Genomic DNA, 20,106 nt, shown 5'->3' with positions numbered 1-20,106 from the left:
AAATTTTTACAAAATTATTATTATAATATAGAGTAATACCTTGCATAGTGTGGTTAATAGGTGCACAAAACGTTCAGTGCAGAATACAAAACAGCACTGCCTAAAACATTATTGTGTTATAGCATAATGCATTCAAAACAGTTAATTACAGTATTGGTAAAAAAAATAGTTATGCATCATTTGTTGTTTACAGCAAACACACTAGAAATACTAATTAATGCGCACAGAAAAATTAAAAAGAATTAAAATAAAACAAAATAATAAAGCTTTTATTATTGATAACTGAACAAGAGTTTTTATTTGGAAAAACTGTATTTAAACAATATAATTTGCATAAGTTTTTTTTCTTCATTTTCACTGCACACAATTTATATGTAGCATCGAATAGTAGCATGTTGCGGTGCTTGCTGAACTATAATACTTCATTCAATGTTATGATTGGCATCCATAAGAAACTCAGAAGCATTGTCTATTTTTTTGAAAAGCTTATTTACTTAGAACTGTTTTGCAGGCACTTCAGTGACAGTTTTATCTAATTCACCTTCCTCTTCTTCATATAAACGTTGTCGATCCATCTCCAAGAGAAAAGTTTCATCGTCATCAAGTCAGTGCATTCTTGCATACTGTCAGAATCCAAAGTTTCGAATCTGGGATCTTTCTCAATCTTCACGTCTTCAGAACATTTTAATTTATGATTCAAAACTAGTGAAATCATTCCTGCAATGTAGTAACACATCGTCAAGTTGTCATGTTGCTATCAGTTACTTTAAGCCATGATTCACCAATGTTTTTAACAGCATTTCTGATATTAAAAAAATTTCCAAAAATCTGTCAAGGTTATGTCCCCCCCCTCTCATTGTTATTTTTTATTGCTTGAGAAATGATACCCTGATCTACTGGCTGCAAGAATGATGTATTGGGTGACAGACAACAGATTTTCTGCAAGTCAGAAATAACAGTAGGATGCTAATTTATTAACAATAGAATTTTAAAATCCATATCATTATCTGTGCAGTAAATATCATTATCTGTGCAGTAACACCTGAATACAGGAAATAAATGAAGTTGTAAACCATTCTTCAAACATTTGTTGTCTCACTCACTGTTTATTTGATCACTGTATTACAGGAAGACACTTTTAGTATAGCCTGTGGATTTTTAACTCAGTAAACAAGCAAAGGCTTTAATTTAAAGACACCAGCTGCATTTCCACCTAATAAAGTGTCAGTCATAAATTTAGTTTAATCCTTTATACAAGTGTAAGCAAACAAAGTCTGTGCCTGAAGTATTTTCAGGACTGAAGCAACTCATGGTAAAGGTGGACTAAGTTCTCATAATGCAAAGCACATCTCCTTGCAGACATGTATAATACTATGCATTAAGGGAAGGGCCACTACCCAGACCGGTTTCAATCTTTATTGAGGTCTCGTCAGTAGGAGCCAGACCCAGAGGTGGTAATACTAAGGTGGAAGTAATGGAGAAGTCATATTTACCTATACGAGTTGCCAAAAGGTGTCTTACCTTATTATTAAATTACTCTGGATTTAGAGAAAGATGTTGGAAGTTTTTTCCACTTGATTAGACTATAATAAATTTATTGTTTTAAGGATACTTGCGACATAAGACTGAATGATATAATCACGTAATCACAAGAAAGATATTTATTTAACCAAATATTTCGGTCTGGAAATAGCAGACCATCGTCGGTGGTATTACAAGAACAGTTTAAAAAAATATATATATATACAAGCTAGAATACTAACAATAGATCGTTGAAATTAGAACATGCCGCGTGATGTTATATCACTAAGTATGAAACGAAATATTTTGAAGTAGAAACATGATTGAATTTGCTATAAAAAAAAAAAAAAAAAAAAAAAAAAAAAAAAAAAAAATTAATGAGTAATCTTGATTAGGCTTTCCCAGATTTTTGATATAGATATGCAGTCATTACGATTCAGGTTGGGATGATGGAGCAAGGCCTCCACGCTTTCCTTGAACAAACGTTCGAACCTATAACGGGATCTATGTAAGAGGCGCGTTTTGGACCAAAGGATGCTGTGGTCAGTTTCAATCCCGTGTTGAGCTAAACCAGACTTTTCAGGTTTATTGTGAAGAATGGATGATTGATGTTCTTGGATTCTTTTTTCAAGAGAACGTCCAGTCTGTCCAAAGTAAGAGAGATCACAGTTGCAAGGAATTTGATAAACTCCAGGAAGAGATAAAGTTGAGCGTTTGTCTTTAGGAGAAGGAAAATGAGAAGACAATTTGTTAATAGGAGAATACGTAGCTGTTAAATCATATTTCTTCAAAATTCTTGCGATAGGTTCTGAAATACCGGAGATATAAGGAATAGGTACTCGACGTATTGAATCTTTGTTGTTTTGTGGAGGATTATAAGATGTAAGAAGACGTTGAATACTTTTTTCAGAAAAGCCATTGAGTTTCATGTGTTGCTGGATAGTAGAAAGTTCTTTCTGTAGATAATCAAAAGTAGAACAATTAGTTTTGGCTCTTTTGATGAGACATTTTATAATTCCTGTTTTTTGACATGGATGATGGGCTGATTCTTTCAGAATATAACGACCTGTGAATGTTGGTTTCCTGTATACTGTAGTTGTAAGAATATTTGAAGATGATCGGATGAGGAGAACGTCTAAAAAAGATAACTGGTTGTTTTCTTCTAATTCCATAGTAAACTTTATGCGATGATGTAAGGAATTAATACTGTTTAAAAAGGAAGATAAAGTGTTTTTACTGTGAGGCCAAATAGCAAATATGTCATCTATATATCTTACCCAAAAAGATGGTAGAGGGAAACTAGATGTGAAGAGGACTTTTTCTAAATGTTCTAAATAAAAGTTGGCTAAAGCTGGAGAAAGAGGACTTCCCATGGCTGTTCCTTCTACTTGGCTATAAAATTTGTTTTGACATATGAAATAACCAGAATGTATAACGAAATCGAATAGTTTTATAATATCTTGAGGAAAGATGTCAGCAAGTAGTTTTAAAGTTTCCTTAAGAGGTACATTGGTGTATAAAGATTCTATATCAAAACTAACCATAAGATCTGTAGGTTGTAATGAGACAACTTTTAATTTTTCTAAGAAATCTGAGGAGTTTTTTAAAAAAGAACTCGAGTTGCCAATGTAAGATTTCAGTAATTTAGCTAGATATTTGGCTATACGGTAAGTAGGAGAATCAATGCAATCTACTATTGGACGAAGAGGATAGTCAATCTTATGGATTTTTTAAAATCCATAAGATTGACTATTTTTAAAGGAAACTTTAAAACTACTTGCTGACATCTTTCCTCAAGATATTATAAAACTATTCGATTTCGTTATACATTCTGGTTATTTCATATGTCAAAACAAATTTTATAGCCAAGTAGAAGGAACAGCCATGGGAAGTCCTCTTTCTCCAGCTTTAGCCAACTTTTATTTAGAACATTTAGAAAAAGTCCTCTTCACATCTAGTTTCCCTCTACCATCTTTTTGGGTAAGATATATAGATGACATATTTGCTATTTGGCCTCACAGTAAAAACACTTTATCTTCCTTTTTAAACAGTATTAATTCCTTACATCATCGCATAAAGTTTACTATGGAATTAGAAGAAAACAACCAGTTATCTTTTTTAGACGTTCTCCTCATCCGATCATCTTCAAATATTCTTACAACTACAGTATACAGGAAACCAACATTCACAGGTCGTTATATTCTGAAAGAATCAGCCCATCATCCATGTCAAAAAACAGGAATTATAAAATGTCTCATCAAAAGAGCCAAAACTAATTGTTCTACTTTTGATTATCTACAGAAAGAACTTTCTACTATCCAGCAACACATGAAACTCAATGGCTTTTCTGAAAAAAGTATTCAACGTCTTCTTACATCTTATAATCCTCCACAAAACAACAAAGATTCAATACGTCGAGTACCTATTCCTTATATCTCCGGTATTTCAGAACCTATCGCAAGAATTTTGAAGAAATATGATTTAACAGCTACGTATTCTCCTATTAACAAATTGTCTTCTCATTTTCCTTCTCCTAAAGACAAACGCTCAACTTTATCTCTTCCTGGAGTTTATCAAATTCCTTGCAACTGTGATCTCTCTTACTTTGGACAGACTGGACGTTCTCTTGAAAAAAGAATCCAAGAACATCAATCATCCATTCTTCACAATAAACCTGAAAAGTCTGGTTTAGCTCAACACGGGATTGAAACTGACCACAGCATCCTTTGGTCCAAAACGCGCCTCTTACATAGATCCCGTTATAGGTTCGAACGTTTGTTCAAGGAAAGCGTGGAGGCCTTGCTCCATCATCCCAACCTGAATCGTAATGACTGCATATCTATATCAAAAATCTGGGAAAGCCTAATCAAGATTACTCATTAATTTTTTTTTTTTTTTTTTTTTTTTTTTTTTTTTTTTTTTTTTTTTATAGCAAATTCAATCATGTTTCTACTTCAAAATATTTCGTTTCATACTTAGTGATATAACATCACGCGGCATGTTCTAATTTCAACGATCTATTGTTAGTATTCTAGCTTGTATATATTTTTTTTTTTTTAAACTGTTCTTGTAATACCACCGACGATGGTCTGCTATTTCCAGACCGAAATATTTGGTTAAATAAATATCTTTCTTGTGATTACGTGATTATATCATTCTATAATAAATTTAGTTTAATCCTTTATCCAAGTGTAAGCAAACAAAGTTTGCACCTGAAGCATCTTCAGGACTGAGGCAACTTGTGGTAAAGGTGGACTAAGCTCTCATCACTTGGCTTAGTATCTCCCATAATGCAAAGCACATTTCCTTGCAGACATGTATAATGCTATGCATTAAGGGAAGGGCCACTACCAAGTGGGAAAAAACTTCCAACATTTGGCAACTCGTATAGGTAAATATGACGTGGAGTGATGAGAGTTTGGTCCACCTTTACCACGAGTTGCCTCAGTCCTGAAGATACTTCAGGCGATAACTTTGTTTGCTTACACTTGGATAAAGGATTAAACTAAATTTATTATATTCTAACCACGTGGAAAAAACTTTCATGAAAGTGTCAGTCATTTGAAATTTTACATCCTGATTGCGAATTTTCCTTTTCTGCTTAATAAGTGTGAGGCATCCTCTTCTGAAATAAATTAATTGACATTAAAAATGTGTTAATCCTTGTAGCCTCCTTTTTCAATCACTTCTTTTAACTTGGTGGGAAATTTTGCAGCTGCATCATTATCAGCACTAGCACTTGCACCTATAATTCAAATGTTATGGAGCCCCATGTGTTTTTTAAAGTTATAAAACCAGCCACAATTTGCTGAAATAGTTTCCACTGCATCTCCATTTTCTTTTACTGCTTTATAGAGACTTGTTGCTTTAGCTTGAATTATCATCTGACTTAGCAGCATTTTTTTTTTTCTGATTGCAGTCGTCAATCCATATCATTAAAAGACATTCCATATTATCTGCTGCAGAGTTTCTATATTTAACAATCACTTTTGTCATAAGATGCTGTGGCTATGCTGTGTTTTTTTATTTGATCTTTCTTCTTAATTAGCATTTGTACTAATGACTCTTTCATTCCTTTGTCACATGCTGTTTAGCACATGATGATCTCTTCTTCTTTATGATACTTTATAATTTCAAGTTTTTGTTATAGTGTTAACCATTTATGTCTATTAAGTTCACACGCTTCATTGCATTTCCTCTTTTTCATTCATAATTGTATATAAAAGGATATTCATATGTAATAAAAAATATTTAAAAAATTGTAGAGTGACCACGACTTTGCTGCACACAATGCATACTTCAGCTGAAATAAAGCTCTCAAGTATGCATTGATACAGCTGTCATTATGGTATGCTAAATCACTACATTTTAGTATAGTCAGAATTTTAGTACAGTACTGCATTGCGGTAACACAATACAGTACTGTACTACTGTTAAAAAAAATTTTAACAGTAGTAAAATTTATTACAAATTATGAACTGTGCTATAGCAAAACCTATGCTATTCAAAACCAAGCTATACAAGGCATTGCTGTACTCTGCTCCTGATAAAAAACCTAAGATTTCAAAATATATACCTCTGCATTTTTTAACGATTTTAATAGGATGTGTACTGTTTCTTCATATGATCTCCCAGTCATTCTGCCAAGTTGTTCATACATCGTTCCAATGCAACTGATAGCTGCCCTGAGAGAAAAATTAAGTTATTTACAATTACATTCATAATAATCATTAATGACCTTAAAGATAATAATTATATTTTTTCAGAAGTGTCTTTATTTTTATTTTTGCTTGGTAGAATAATTATAAAAGTTAAATTTCTTTCTGTGTGGCTAAAAAAAAAAAAAAGCTAATGAAAATACTTGATAAGCTAAGTGTGCAAAACAAACATACACAGGAATCATTTTTTCACAACTTTTAATGACTTCAAGGTAACTGTGTTATGGATCTTTTATAGTATAAAAATTAAAATTGAAACTCATGCAGTATATATGCTATAAAACCAAGTAGACAGTGTACAACATGCACGCGTGCACACACACACACACACACACACACACACACACACACACACACACACACACACACACACACACACACACACATTGATAGCTTCATCAATGATATGATGTGATATCAGAACTCTTCAAAAGTGGGAAGAGAAATCTCTCACACTATGGTAGGTTGGTATAAGACCACTTTACTGGGAAGTGGAGTGGACAGAAGATTGATTTAAAATGTGTAAGATGTAAAATGTGTAAAATTATTAATACAATTATTATTCAGGCCTCTATGGAGTCATAAGACTCATCGTGGGCGGTCCTATCTAAGAAACACAAGTCTATCAAGACTCACCAAGGGAGGTCCCCCCTAGGAAACACAAAGTATATCATACCACTCCTTAAATGCATTGACTGTTCTCGTGCCCACCACTCCATCAGGCAATAAATTCCATGGTTCAACCACCCTCCATGCAAAGAAACCACTCCTCACCCTCTTTCTCACAGTTTCCTTTCGTAACTTCCAGGGATGGCTCCTTGTCATGACTCCCACCCGCTGTTCAACTAAGTGAAAGAACTCCCCAGTGTCAACCCTGTAACTACCTCTCAACAGTTTAAAAGTCTCAATCATATCACCCTTATTCTTCTATCCACCAAACTCTGCAGTCTACACTCCCTCAGCCAATCCTCATAACTAACATTGTACAGTCCCGACACCATCTTTGTACCCTTTCCACAGTTAATTTATCCCCTTCAAATCCTAGGGACCAGATCTGAGAACAATAGTCTAAATGTGATCTGATCAGAGTCTTATACAATGGAATGATAACCATTTTATCTCTGCAGGTCAGTGTCCATCTCATTATTGCAGTAATCCTCTGCGTTATCTTCACTACCTTTGCAATATGTCCCTTAAATTTCAGGTTTCTATCAATCTTCAAACCCAGATCTCTCGTCTCTCCTACTTCCTCCGGTTTAACTCCTCCCATTGATCTGTCCCAAACCTCAAGACCTTACATTTTGCTGCATTAAACTGACACCCCGATTCATTTGCCCATCTATCTAGCTCATTCAAATCCTCTTGCAGGGCTACCACATCTGCACTATTTCTAATAACCCTTCCCAGCTTCGCATCATCTGCAAACAACCAAATATTTCCATGCAATCCACTGACAATGTCATTGATGTAAAGGTTAAACAATATAGGTCCCAGTATACTGAGCCCTGTGGAACTCCACTTGTAACCTTCTGCCTCTTTGATATTGCTCCACCATACACAACTCTTCGATACCTATCGGACAGCCAATCCTGAATCCAGCTGACCAATCTGACATCCAGACCCATGTGCTGCAACTTGAATATCAGCTTATCATGTGGCACCCTGTCAATTGCCTTTGCTAAATCCAAGAAAATGGCAGTATATGCCTTTTCCTCATCTAATGCTCTTGTAACGTTATCATAAAAGGCTAGCATATTGCTAAAACAAGAGCGCCCTTTCACAAATCCATACTGACTCTCATTGATAACATTACCGTCATCTGCCCAATGCTATATATGGTCCCTCACTACTTTCTCCAAGATCTTACTAACTACTGATGACACACAAACTGGCCTATAATTAGACACTTCCAGTCTGCTACCGCCCTTATGCAATGGTACTATCTTACCTTCCTTCCATTCCATGGGCACCTTTCCCACAGCCAGACTTTCACTGAAAAGCCAGGTCAAGGGCACTGTCAGTTCTTTAGCACATTCTCTCAAAACTCACGATGAAATACCATCCAGTCCCACCGCTTTACTAACATCCAGAGTACTCAGTATGTGGAATACACTCTCCTCCTGCACCTCTAAACCTCGAACCTGCTTATCCCTCTAGTATTCAAATTGACTCCTCCAGGATGAAATACTCCAATAAAGTGTTCATTGAACAATTCCACTATGTCCTCTGCATCAGTCACTCTATTCCCATTTTTATCCCACAATATCATTCTTCCACAGTCATTTCTCCTCCTACTGGCCACATAGCTAAAAAAGTCCCTAGGATTTTCTTTGGATCTAAGGGCCAATCTTTTCTCATATTCCAGTTTCGCCTACCTTACCATACTAGTCACTCTTCTAGCCTGTGTCTTATATTCTTCATGCATCTTCTCTTCACCTGTCTCCTTATATCTCTTCCATAGCCTCTTTTCACATGCAGTTCCTGTTTAATATTGTTCGTCATCCACTTTACTCCAAATTGTGTCCTCTTCTTCACTTGAAGAATACAGCTTACCATTGCTGCTAACAAATATACCTTCACAATTTCCCAAGCACTAATGATATCCCGGCCTTCCAATTCCTCCCTCCATGAAACTTCCCCAAGTTGACGTCTAAGACTATTATAATCACCTACCTCATAATTCCACATATGTTCCCATCTCTTTGATACTCCTGCATGTCTATTCATCTTCCAAGTCAAAACCATATGGTCACTCTCTCCGACTGGTGGGAGAGATGTCATCTCAGTTATTATCAACTTTTCTGATGCTATGACCAAATCCAAAACTCTTGAACCTCTTGTTCCTTCTATTATAAATGCTGCCTATGACATTTGTCCCTCAAGAATTCTAGAAATTCCATTCCCTTATTGCTACATGCATCTTCCTCTACCCAATTTATACTGCTGTAGTTAAAATCTCCCATAATAATCATTCTTCTTGCACTTGCCAAGCTCAACTGTCTAAACATCTCCTGGTCCCCACTCTCTGTGCTTCTTGGTCTGTAGCAACACTCCACTAAATATCCAGTCTTGCCCACCTCCACCTCACACCATATGCTTTCAAAATCATTAGTGATTTTACTCCTTAACTATGATGTCATCTGCAGGACATGATCTCAGTATTGCAACTGCAGATATTAATTCCACTGTGGCATGGATGCTTACAAAAGTTCGTATTTTAGGTGTCAGAGTTTGTTTTTTTTCCTCTTCATTTTTCATTCATAATTTTTTTTTTTTTTTTGAGTTTGTCACCTATGAGACCACCACCTTCCCTGATGAAGTTATGAAATTGTTTGGTCTCTGGAAAAGTTTGCAAATAAGATAACCCTTAGCCCACTCATGGAACTAAACATGCTGTACATTTCCAACCTTTCATGATTACCTATGGGAGGAGGGGTTAAAATTCTCACAAATCTCTCTTTATACAAACCTTATATTTGGATTAAAATGATATCATTAATATTATTAAAGTTAGCTTAACAGTTTTAAATATTTTGTATATTTGAACTACAAAATGAGAAAGTGGAAAATAGTCAAGCTTATTTGTTAACGGAGTTGCCTCTATATTACTTAAGGGCTAAATTTAATTCTAATTGAAATGACAATCGTTACAAATTATCTTAAAGTATTTAAATCACATACCTCAGCATGTACTTTTAAGACAGTACGGATGATATGATGTTCAGTCCCAAAAAACATATGGTAAGAAAAAAGTTGAGAATGAAGAGCAAATATGTGAACATAGAGAATGTATAGTCAACAGTCAAAAAACATGCATGAAACAAACAGTGAAGAGATAATGAATAAATTCAACAATGGGTTTTGAAAAATTAAGAATTTTAAAAATTTGGAACCTAAAAGGTAGTAATAAATAAATTAAAAGATTAAAAAGGAATAAAAAGGAACAATACATATAAATAAAATATATACAAAGTTAGCAGCATGATGAAGTGCTGGCTATTTCATGGAAATTTTCTCCAGTTGCTAAAACAAAAATGCTTACCATGTGGTAGTACAAAATTATCTATTAAGAGGAGTCTGGTTGGTTTAAGAGTAATTGGGAGTAATTTATTTTGTTTTAACTGCCAAGAGGGTGAGAATATATATAGTGTTTTTTGTATTTACTGCATACCAGTTGGTTATCACTAGAGATTTAGAACAACATAGTTTTGTTTTCTTGGAAATCAATAATGATAACCTTCTCAATTTCAGGAATGTGTTTGGACTGTATTGCATATAATGATATTTTGGTGGTGAGAATTTTGTTGATAGTGGTAGTATGTTTTTGTTTGCATTTTTTCTTTGTTATAGTACATAAGTAGTCTGGTATGGGAATATTACAATCTCAATAATGTTCAATTACAAGTAATTTTAAAGATGGATAGTAGATCCAACATACCAGGTACTTCACCCTGACTGATGATTAAACAACATTATGCCATAGTGATACACTGGTGCGAGATATTCTGTTTTAAGTTTTAGTACATTTTGTAGTTTTGTTGGTGTTGGCAGCAATGACAACTAGTAATTATAATACTTAAAGATGCATTTGATGGCTCTGTAGATATGAATGTATGAGAATTTTAAGATGGTGTAGGATTTAGAAAAGTTCCTCAAGGAAGAAGGCACACGATTTTGGGAGGAGGGGGAATAGCATTATCTATTACTTGTTAAGGGTATTGGTGAGAACAAAGGATATCTTTAGGCACAGGATTTCTCAGTTTAAGATAATTGAGGATGAGATTTGTAAGAATTAATGAACAGTGTTAATATAATTGATCTCTTGATACAGTAAGGGTAATAGGAGGAGAAATGTAAGTTATTCTAAATGATAGTGGGTTTGTGGTATACCTTAGTACTGATATGATGGCCTGATCTGGTTAGGATCAAATTTAAGAAGTTCACAGATTAAATCTTCTTCATATTCAATACAGAATTTTAACCTATGGCTAACATTCAGAGAAACAACTAGTTTATGTATGGCATTTCATTATTGATACATAAAAAATCATCCACATATCTACCATTGTTAAAGATGTCTGAGAGTGGGGAAAGGAATAAGAATCGTGTTTTCATATGGGCGAGGAAAAGTTTAGCGAGTGACTAACATTTTGGCCCATGGGAAGACAAAAAATCTGTTTCATAAATATTGCTGTTATATTTAAAGAAATTTGCTGAGATTATTACTTTAATCAGTAAAATGATATCTGAAGGGGATGTTCTACTATGCTATGCTCATTTATAAGAAGTGCATGAATGATGTGCAGAGTTCTGGGTACCTCGACACAGGTGTATAGAGAAGAAGTGTCAAAGGAATAAAGTGACATGGTGGTTTGTTTAATGTGCTTAAAAAATTCATCAGTATTTTTTATTATAAATTTTAAATGTTTTAGAAACTGTAAGATAACTTTGATAAGGGGACAGCTGTGGTATTTGTATAAAATTATAAATTCATTCAAACTCACAATATTCATCTCTCCACCATTAACTCCATTCATGCCCCCCCCCCGGCTGTCAAGTGAGTGAGTATGTGTGTGCATGCGTGCACATATAACTCTCTCTCTCCATTGACATATTTGTTCTGCATTCTTAATTCTTTTTCTTACCAAATGTTTTTTCGCTCAATTAAGATCAGTAACGAACATTGTATCATTCCTACCTTCCTAAAAGTACATACTCAGGTATGTTATTTAAACACTTTTAATATAATTTGTAAAAGATTTCATTTTAATATGAACTAAATTTAGCCTTAGGCAGGAATATAGGGGTAACTCCATTGACAAATAAGCTTAACTATTATCAGCTTTCACTTTTATATATATGTTAAAGATACCAAGCAATTTTATAAGCTAGGTTTTAATCCTTTTTCCCAAGTAAGCAAACAGACAAGTAAGTCAAGCTTGCGGCTGCACGTAGTGCAACACTAGGCAACTCGTTGTAAAGGTGGAGTAAGCTCTGATCACTTTCCTTACAATTTTCCCCTAATACAAAGCACATTTCCTTGTGGAGATGTATGATGCTATTCATTAAGGTAATGGTCACTACCCATACCGGTTTCGACCTTTATTGAGGTCACGTCAATGAGAGCCAGACCTAAAAAATGCCAAGGGTGAAGTAATACAGAGCTTATAAATATTTTCCCTGAACAAGTTGCCATAAGGTACTTTGACCTCATTAAATAAAAATCTCAGGATGAGAGTAAGATGTAGAAGTTTTTTACCTTGGGTATGTATTATGTTAAAGATACCAAGCAATTTTATAAGCTTGGTTTTTAATCCTTTTTCCCAAGTAAAAGCACCTTATGGCAACTTTTTTAGGAAAATATTTATAAGCTCTGTATTACTTCACCCTTGGCATTTTTTAGGTCTGGCTTCCACTGATGAGACCTCAATAAAGGTCGAAACCGGTATGGGGTAGTGACTATTTACCTTAATGCATAGCATCATACATCTCCACAAGGAAATGTGCTTTGCATTAGGGGGAAATTCTAAGGAAAGTGATCAGAGCTTACGCCACCTTTACGAGTTGCACTACGTGCAGCTGCAAACTTGACTTACTTATCTGTTTGCTTACTTGGGAAAAAGGATTAAAAACCTAGCTATAAAATTGCTTGGTATATCTTTAACATAATACATACGCAAGGTAAAAAACTTTCTACATATATATACACACACATATATATATATATATATATATATATATATATATTTGCTACAACAGATTTACTCAGTTAAATGGCATGATTAAATAAATTTAATGACTAGAAGCTGAGAGAGATATCAAAATAGAAAATATAATATTTATTAGTTGAGTGCACAACTAGTTTCCTTTTCTCTGAAAACTTCATCATGGGTGCATAATATAAAAAGAGAAATACAAAAATATACATTATAAGAGGCAGCTATAAATTAACTTGCAAATGTATTGCTGACATTTGAAGCCATTCTGTCATCCAGAATAGCTTCAATGTCAGAAATATGCTTGCAAGTTAATAAATAGCATTTTATATATATATATATATATATATATACTTAAATTAAGGGGATATTAAATCCCACATAGTTTTAAAACCGAATAAGAAACTCAAAGATTGGAATCAGAGAGTTTCTTGCCGAATATAGTAAACTATAAAGTATCGGCGACACTAGCGTTAGCCAATGCAAGTGATCCTAGTACGTAGTTCAATACCAGGGCAGCTCGTTGCAAAGGTGGGGAAGTTCAGATCGCTATTCTTAGGTATTTTCCATAATGTAAAAACACATTTCCTAGGAAATGTATGCTGTTATTACATTATGGAGGGAGGTCACTACCCAGACCGGTTTCAGCCATTTTTGAGGCTTCATCAGTGAGTAGCTAGACCTAATACCAAAGTGTATAGCGAAAAGAACTTATGTACTCTGCGAACGAGTTTTCCAAACAGGTGCAACCATTAAGTTACTTAAGTATAAAGAGCTAATAAGCTTTATTTCGGCAATGAAAACATTACTTTTCATTGCCGAATTTAAAAATTAAAAATTTAAAACTTAAATTTTCATTGCCGAAATGAAGCTTATTAGCTCTTTATACTTAAATATATATAAATAAATAATAAATAGTATTTTTTCTATTTTGGTATCTCTCAGCTTCTAGTCATTAATAAGTTTAGTTTAATCCTTTATCCAAGTGTGAGCAAACAAAGTTTGCGCCTGAAAGTATCTTCAGGACTGAGCTAAGGTGGTGCAACACCAAGGCAACTCGTAGCAAAGGTGGAGAAAGCTATCATCAGTCCTATCTCAGTATCTCCCATAATGCAAAGTGCATCTCCTTGCAGATATGTGTAATGCTATGCATTAAGGCAAGGGCCACTACCCAGACCGGTTTCGACTTTATGAATAAGTGAAACGGGCTCTAAAAATAAGACAATCTCGAGAGATCACCCAACTCCGCGTTGTTCCACTTAATGACAGGCTCACCCCATTACTGAGAAGAACTTCTCAGCATTGGCTCTACTCAGTGGCGGGCTCACCCCACCATCAAGCAGAGCTATAATCTCAGCGGTGGCCCCACTCAGAGACAGGCAAAAACCTGTTCCCAAGCAGAGCCTCTCAGAACCCAATTCTCACCCGCCCTGGTTTCGACCTTTATTGAGGTCTCGTCAGTGGGAGCCAGGCCCAGTAGTGGAGACACCAAGGCAGAAGCAATGAGAGGTCATCCCCACCTATAGGAGTTGCCAAAAGGTGTACAAACTTATTATTAAATTACTCCAGATTCAGAGGAAGATGTTGCGAATTTATTTATTATAAAAACCTATTCCCAAGCAGAGCCTCTCAGAATCCAAGTCTCATCCGCACCAGTTTCGACCTTTATTGAGGTCTCGTCAGTGGGAGCCAGGCCCAGTAGTGGAGACACCAAGGCAGAAGCAATGAGAGGTCATCCCCACCTATAGGAGTTGCCAAAAGGTGTACAACCTTATTATTAAATTACTCCAGATTCAGAGGAAGATGTTGCGAGTTTAGAAATAGAAAAAAAATACATGATTAAATAAATTTAATGACTAGAATTTATTTTTCACTTGGTTAGACTATAATAAGTTTAGTTTAATCCTTTATCTAAGTGTGAGCAAACAAAGTTTGCATCTGAAAGTATCTTCTGGACTGAGCTACCTATAGGTGGGAATGACCTCTCATAGCTTCTGCCATGGTGTCTCCACTACTGCACCTGGCTCCCACTGACGAGACCTTAATAAAGGTCGAAACTGGTCTGGGTAGTGGCCCTTGCCTTAATGCATAGCATTACACATATCCGCAAGGAGATGTGCTTTGCATTATGGGAGATACTGAGATAGATGATAGCGTTCTCCACCTTTGCCACAAGTTGCCTTGGTGTTGCACCATCTTAGCTCAGTCCTAAAGATACTTTGAGGAGCAAACTTTGTTTGCTCACACTTAGATAAAGGATTAAACTAAACTTATTATAGTCTAACCAAGTGAAAAATAAATTCTAGTCATTAAATTTATTTAATCATGTATTTTTTTTCTATTTTTCACACACACACACACACACACACACACACACACACACACACACACAGGGTGCTTAAAGATCAAAGCTGTATAATTGGGAGGAGATCTTAGATAGCCTTTTTTAAGGAATACGGAGAACCGACCAGGGCTTCTGACCTAATGCCCAATCCTTACCTTCTCGTGGTTCACCCTGTTAGGTATCTATCTAGTTACCAAACGAATGAGGAAAAGCTGGAAGTTGAGGAATTACCTGACAAACTTGTATTCTTATTGACTTAAACAACAATGTAAAATGATGGTACAACATTACAGAATCTCATGCTGGCTGGAGCATCACTCGGTTACACAAGGGCCCCCCCTGTTGTTTTCATCACAGAACCAGGACAAATATTGCAAAGTCAGTGATTTGAACAAATTCCAGAACACTTCCCCACTCAATATCAGCAGAGTTCAAGAGTGGTACTATCAACATAAGAAGCATCAATGGAAAAGAAATGGAAATAGCAAAAGAATTGGATAAGTACCAGATCGACATAATAGGCATGACTAAAACAAAAGACAAAAACAGGTGATCTCTTTCTAAGCAACAAATCCAAAATGTTATATTTGGGCAATAACAATCAGGGAAAAGAGAGAGCAGCTATAGTATTCAATACTAAATATGACGATAATCTTCTTGAATAGCAGGCAATATCAAATGGAGTGATGTGGGCAAATATCAGAATGGAAAACTGGACAATAAGACTTATTTGTGAATTTGTGAGACATGCAGGAATTTTTTGAGGCATTAGAGAAGGCAGCTGGCAGAATGAAAAAGGAAAAATTGATCCTTGTTGGAGATCTAAATAGCAGAGTAGGAAATATAGAAAAGTTTGGGTAAAATTTGGAGAAAAGTACAAAGCTAATAAATAATGGTAAATGCCTGCTGGATTTCTGTTCAGAACATGGATTAGTTATTACTAACAGCATGTTCCAACATAAAAATGCCCAAATAGTGCAGAAATAAAAAAGTCTCATTAACTATGTTATAGTTAATAGCAATGTTTTATCACTCGTTTAGGATACAATATATACAGAGGATATGAAATATGAAGTGATCACTATTTAGTTTTTGAGCAGGATAAAATTGAATTTCATACTGAAAAGAAAAGTGTGTAAGAAAGTTTTAAAATTAATTAAAAGGTTCGCAACTTTCATGGGTGAACTTAGATTCAAATACACATACATCACCGTAAAATTGAATTTCGAATTGAAAAGAAGAGTGCGTTACGTTTGGTACAGGCAATGTTGTCAATGTTCATGACAACAATAATAGATTTAGTTTAATCCTTTATCCCAGTGAGAGCAAACAAAGTTTGCGCCTGAAAATATCTTCAGGACTAAATATAGTGTTGTACTATCTTATCCAGTAAGTAGTGCAACACCAAGGCAACTCGTGGCAAAGGTGGAGCAAGCTACCAGGCACTTCTAACCCAGTATCTCCCATAATGCAAAACACATTTCCTATGTGGATATGTATACTGTTATGCATTAAAGGGATTGGCCATCTACCCAGACTAGTTTCGACCTTTATTGAGGTCTCTTCAGTGGGAGCCAGGCCCAGAGCTGGAGATACCAGGCAGAAGCAGTAGCAAGTCATCTGTGCCTATGGGAGTTGCCAAAAGGTTTATCACCTTTTTTAAAAATTACTCTGGATTTAGAGAAAGATGTTGAAAATTTATTTATCACTAGGTTAGACTATAATAGATTTAGTTTAATCCTTTATCCCAGTGAGAGCAAACAAAGTTGCACTACTTACTGGATAAGATAGTACAACACTATATTTAGTCCTGAAGATATTTTCAGGCGCAAACTTTGTTTGCTCTCACTGGGATAAAGGATTAAACTAAATCTATTATAGTCTAACCTAGTGATAAATAAAAAATGTTCATGACAACAGCTTCTGATTTTTCAATCCTTGCAGAAAACTTCACCACATGCTTCTCTGGCTGAATTAATCAATATTTTCTTCAGGAATCTCAACAGTGTGGTTCTTGTTTTCAGTCTCTTTCACTTTTTTCTTGAATAATGTTTATGTATTTGAGTCTACAGTTCATCTCTGAAAGCTGCTCAACTTTGATTCAATTTAAATCTTTCTTACACACTCTTCTTTTCAATTTGAAATTCAACTTTATACTGCTCAACACTAAATGGGGGTCATCTGGTTTCAAATCCTCTGCATGCTGTTGTGTCCTACTGAACCAGCAGGAAAACATCACACAGTCAATAAGACTTTTCTTATTTCTTGCATCTTCGATCCATGTAAATTTGTGCACATTTTCATGTTGTTAGTAAAAAGTAATCCATGTCCTGAACAAAAATCCACTAGGTATCTGCCACCATTATTAGCTTTTGCTCTTTTCTCAAAAATTTTCCTGAATTCTATATGTCCGTTAATCATTTCCTACTCTGATCTCTAACAAGAACTAACTTTTCCTTTTTCATTGTGTCTGCTACCTTCTCCAATGCCTCAAAAAATTTCTCAACTTCTTCATTAGTAGAACTTTCTGTGGGACCACAGGCACAAATAAGTCTCATTGTCCAGTTCCTCATTCTGATATTTGCACACATCACTCTACTTGATATCCCCTGCCATTTAAAAAGATTACCTTGATATTTAATGTTGAATACTATGGTTATTCCTTTTCCTGATTGTTATTGCCTGAATATAACATCTTGTATTTGTTGCTTAGAAAGATGTTACCTCTTTTTGTCTTCTTTGTTCTGGTAACAAATATGTCGATCTGGTACTGCTAGTTCCATTTCTTTTCCATTGATACTTCTTATATTGAATGTGCTAGTCTTCAGCTCTGCTGTTGTTGAGTGTAGATTTGTTCCAGTGGCAGACTTTTTGCTGTTCGTCTTGGTTCTCTGACAAAAATAATTTGGTGGGTGGTGACTTGTTTAACTGAGCAATGCTCCAGCTAGCATGAAATTGCTTTGTTGTACCATCATTTGCATTATGGTTTAAGCAAATAAGAATACAATTTGATCAGCTAAATCCCAAACTGCCAGCCCATCTTCATTCGTTCAGTATCCAGGTAGATACTGAAAAAGCTCAAACATGTCAATCCTTTGAAGAGAACACTAATTTGTTATTGTTCTTCTTCTTTTCAGCCATTTTCTGTCCACTGCTGGATGAAGGCCTCTTCCTCCAGGTCTTTCCAACTTTCTCTGTTCTTGGCAATGGTTGACCAATTTTTCCCAACAAATTTTGACAGTTCATCACTCCACCTTCTTTTAGGACATCCTCGGCCTCATTTCCCTTCTTTTGGAATCCAGTTCATTAGTATAGTGGTCCATCGCTCATCTTCTCTCCTGGATAGATGTCTGGCCCACCATTTTAGTCACTTATGGTGAAGAATGATGTCAGTGATGTGAGTCTGGCTTCTTATCCAGGTGTTTTGCTTCTTATCTTTTAATGTGATGCCTAGCATCAACCTATCCAAAAGCTGTGTTATGGAATAACAAATTGAGTTGCATTAGTTGAATGATTGTTTTAATACCTTTTACCAAATATTAAATGGCATGATAAGCAATAATTCAACTAATGCAACTCAATTTCATATATGTATGTTAATTAATCCTTTTGTAACATGCTTGTATACTTCTGCTCCATTTTTTCATATTGAAAATGCCCACAATACACTGGGGAAAAATTTTACAAATAAAAAATGTCTGGTTGGTTGAGTGGCTGGCATATCTGCTCTCCAGCCAAAAGGCTGCAGGTTTGAATCCCTCCGTGGGCATGGATGTTTGTGATTGTCTGTAAAAATACTAGTGCTGGTGGTTGGCAGTAGATGCCGTTGGTGTAGTTGCAGTTCATTGTAGTTGGATTGAGTGGTGCAGACAGAGAGTTGTAGAGTAGGTACCCTCCTTCGATGGAGGCATCATGTAATAATAATAAAGGTTATTTTACATAAGCAATTCATGATTATTAATTTGTAACATGACAACTTATATTTCAATTAAAAAACAAACTGTCTAATTGTTAAACTTTGTATTGTTAGATCAGAATTCAATTTTCTAGATTTGGAATAGGTCTCCTTGTTATAGTGTTCCCAAAAGCTTTACCAAAATGAACGTCAAAAGTTTTTGGTGAAATTCTGTTGCTGCTGCTATGGTAGTTCTATGGAAATGACCCAAGTGTGTATCAAGAAGATAAATGTTAGTCAGTTAATATCACACTAGAAAGGATTCCTTACCAGCATGATATAGTGTAACCTTTGTGTTCTCAGGATTCTGTGTACATGGTGAGATTACGATTAAGCACAGAATCCTAATCTCACCTCTACAAAGCACCTTTGGAAAGACTCAGGAGTATCAGTTAAGGACAAGAAGAATATATCCAACTTCACTACAAATGACTGACATTCTGATAGAGGAATTGGCAAAAAATATCTGTCATTTATCAACATTTAACAAAAGATCTCCACTCAAGTGCAGTGATGTCAAATCACAACTAAAGATGTTTGAGATTTGCGAAAAATGATCTGCGAAACACTCAATGTCTTACACTTGACAAAAAATTATAGTCTTGTTTACATCCTTTATCCAAGAACGAGCAAAAGTTTGAAATATCTTCATACTACAACCTTTTGTTTGCTCGTGCTTGAGTTAAAGGATGAAAACAAGAATATAATTTCTTGTAATTATGTTTTCTTTCTGAAAACTTGCTACAACTATCATCCAGAGTACTGTATGGTGATATAATAATATGGTGATAAATCATTTTGCTAGCTGTGTATGGAAATGATTTACGCAGATTTACTCTTGGTATCTCCAAT

The 20,106-nt window shown here is 35.2% G+C and overlaps 1 protein-coding gene across 4 annotated transcripts in view; it reads right to left on the bottom strand.

The window, feature by feature from the left end:
- Positions 1-20,106, bottom strand: part of LOC150095098 (HEAT repeat-containing protein 5B) — a 665,516-nt gene that overhangs the window by 549,328 nt on the left and 96,082 nt on the right. For all 4 annotated transcript variants that reach the window (XM_090410861.1, XM_090410863.1, XM_090410862.1 and 1 more), the window contains exon 4: positions 6,098-6,206. In XM_090410861.1, the coding sequence (XP_090266987.1) occupies positions 6,098-6,206 (109 nt within the window). The remainder of the gene's footprint in view (positions 1-6,097; positions 6,207-20,106) is intronic.

This window comes from Typopeltis vanoorti, chromosome 21 (genome assembly GCF_054136105.1).
Source record: "Typopeltis vanoorti isolate ZY-2024b chromosome 21, IOZ_Tvanoo_1.0, whole genome shotgun sequence".
Lineage (NCBI taxonomy): Eukaryota > Metazoa > Arthropoda > Arachnida > Uropygi > Thelyphonidae > Typopeltis > Typopeltis vanoorti.
This window is presented reverse-complemented; position numbering and strand designations above follow the sequence as displayed.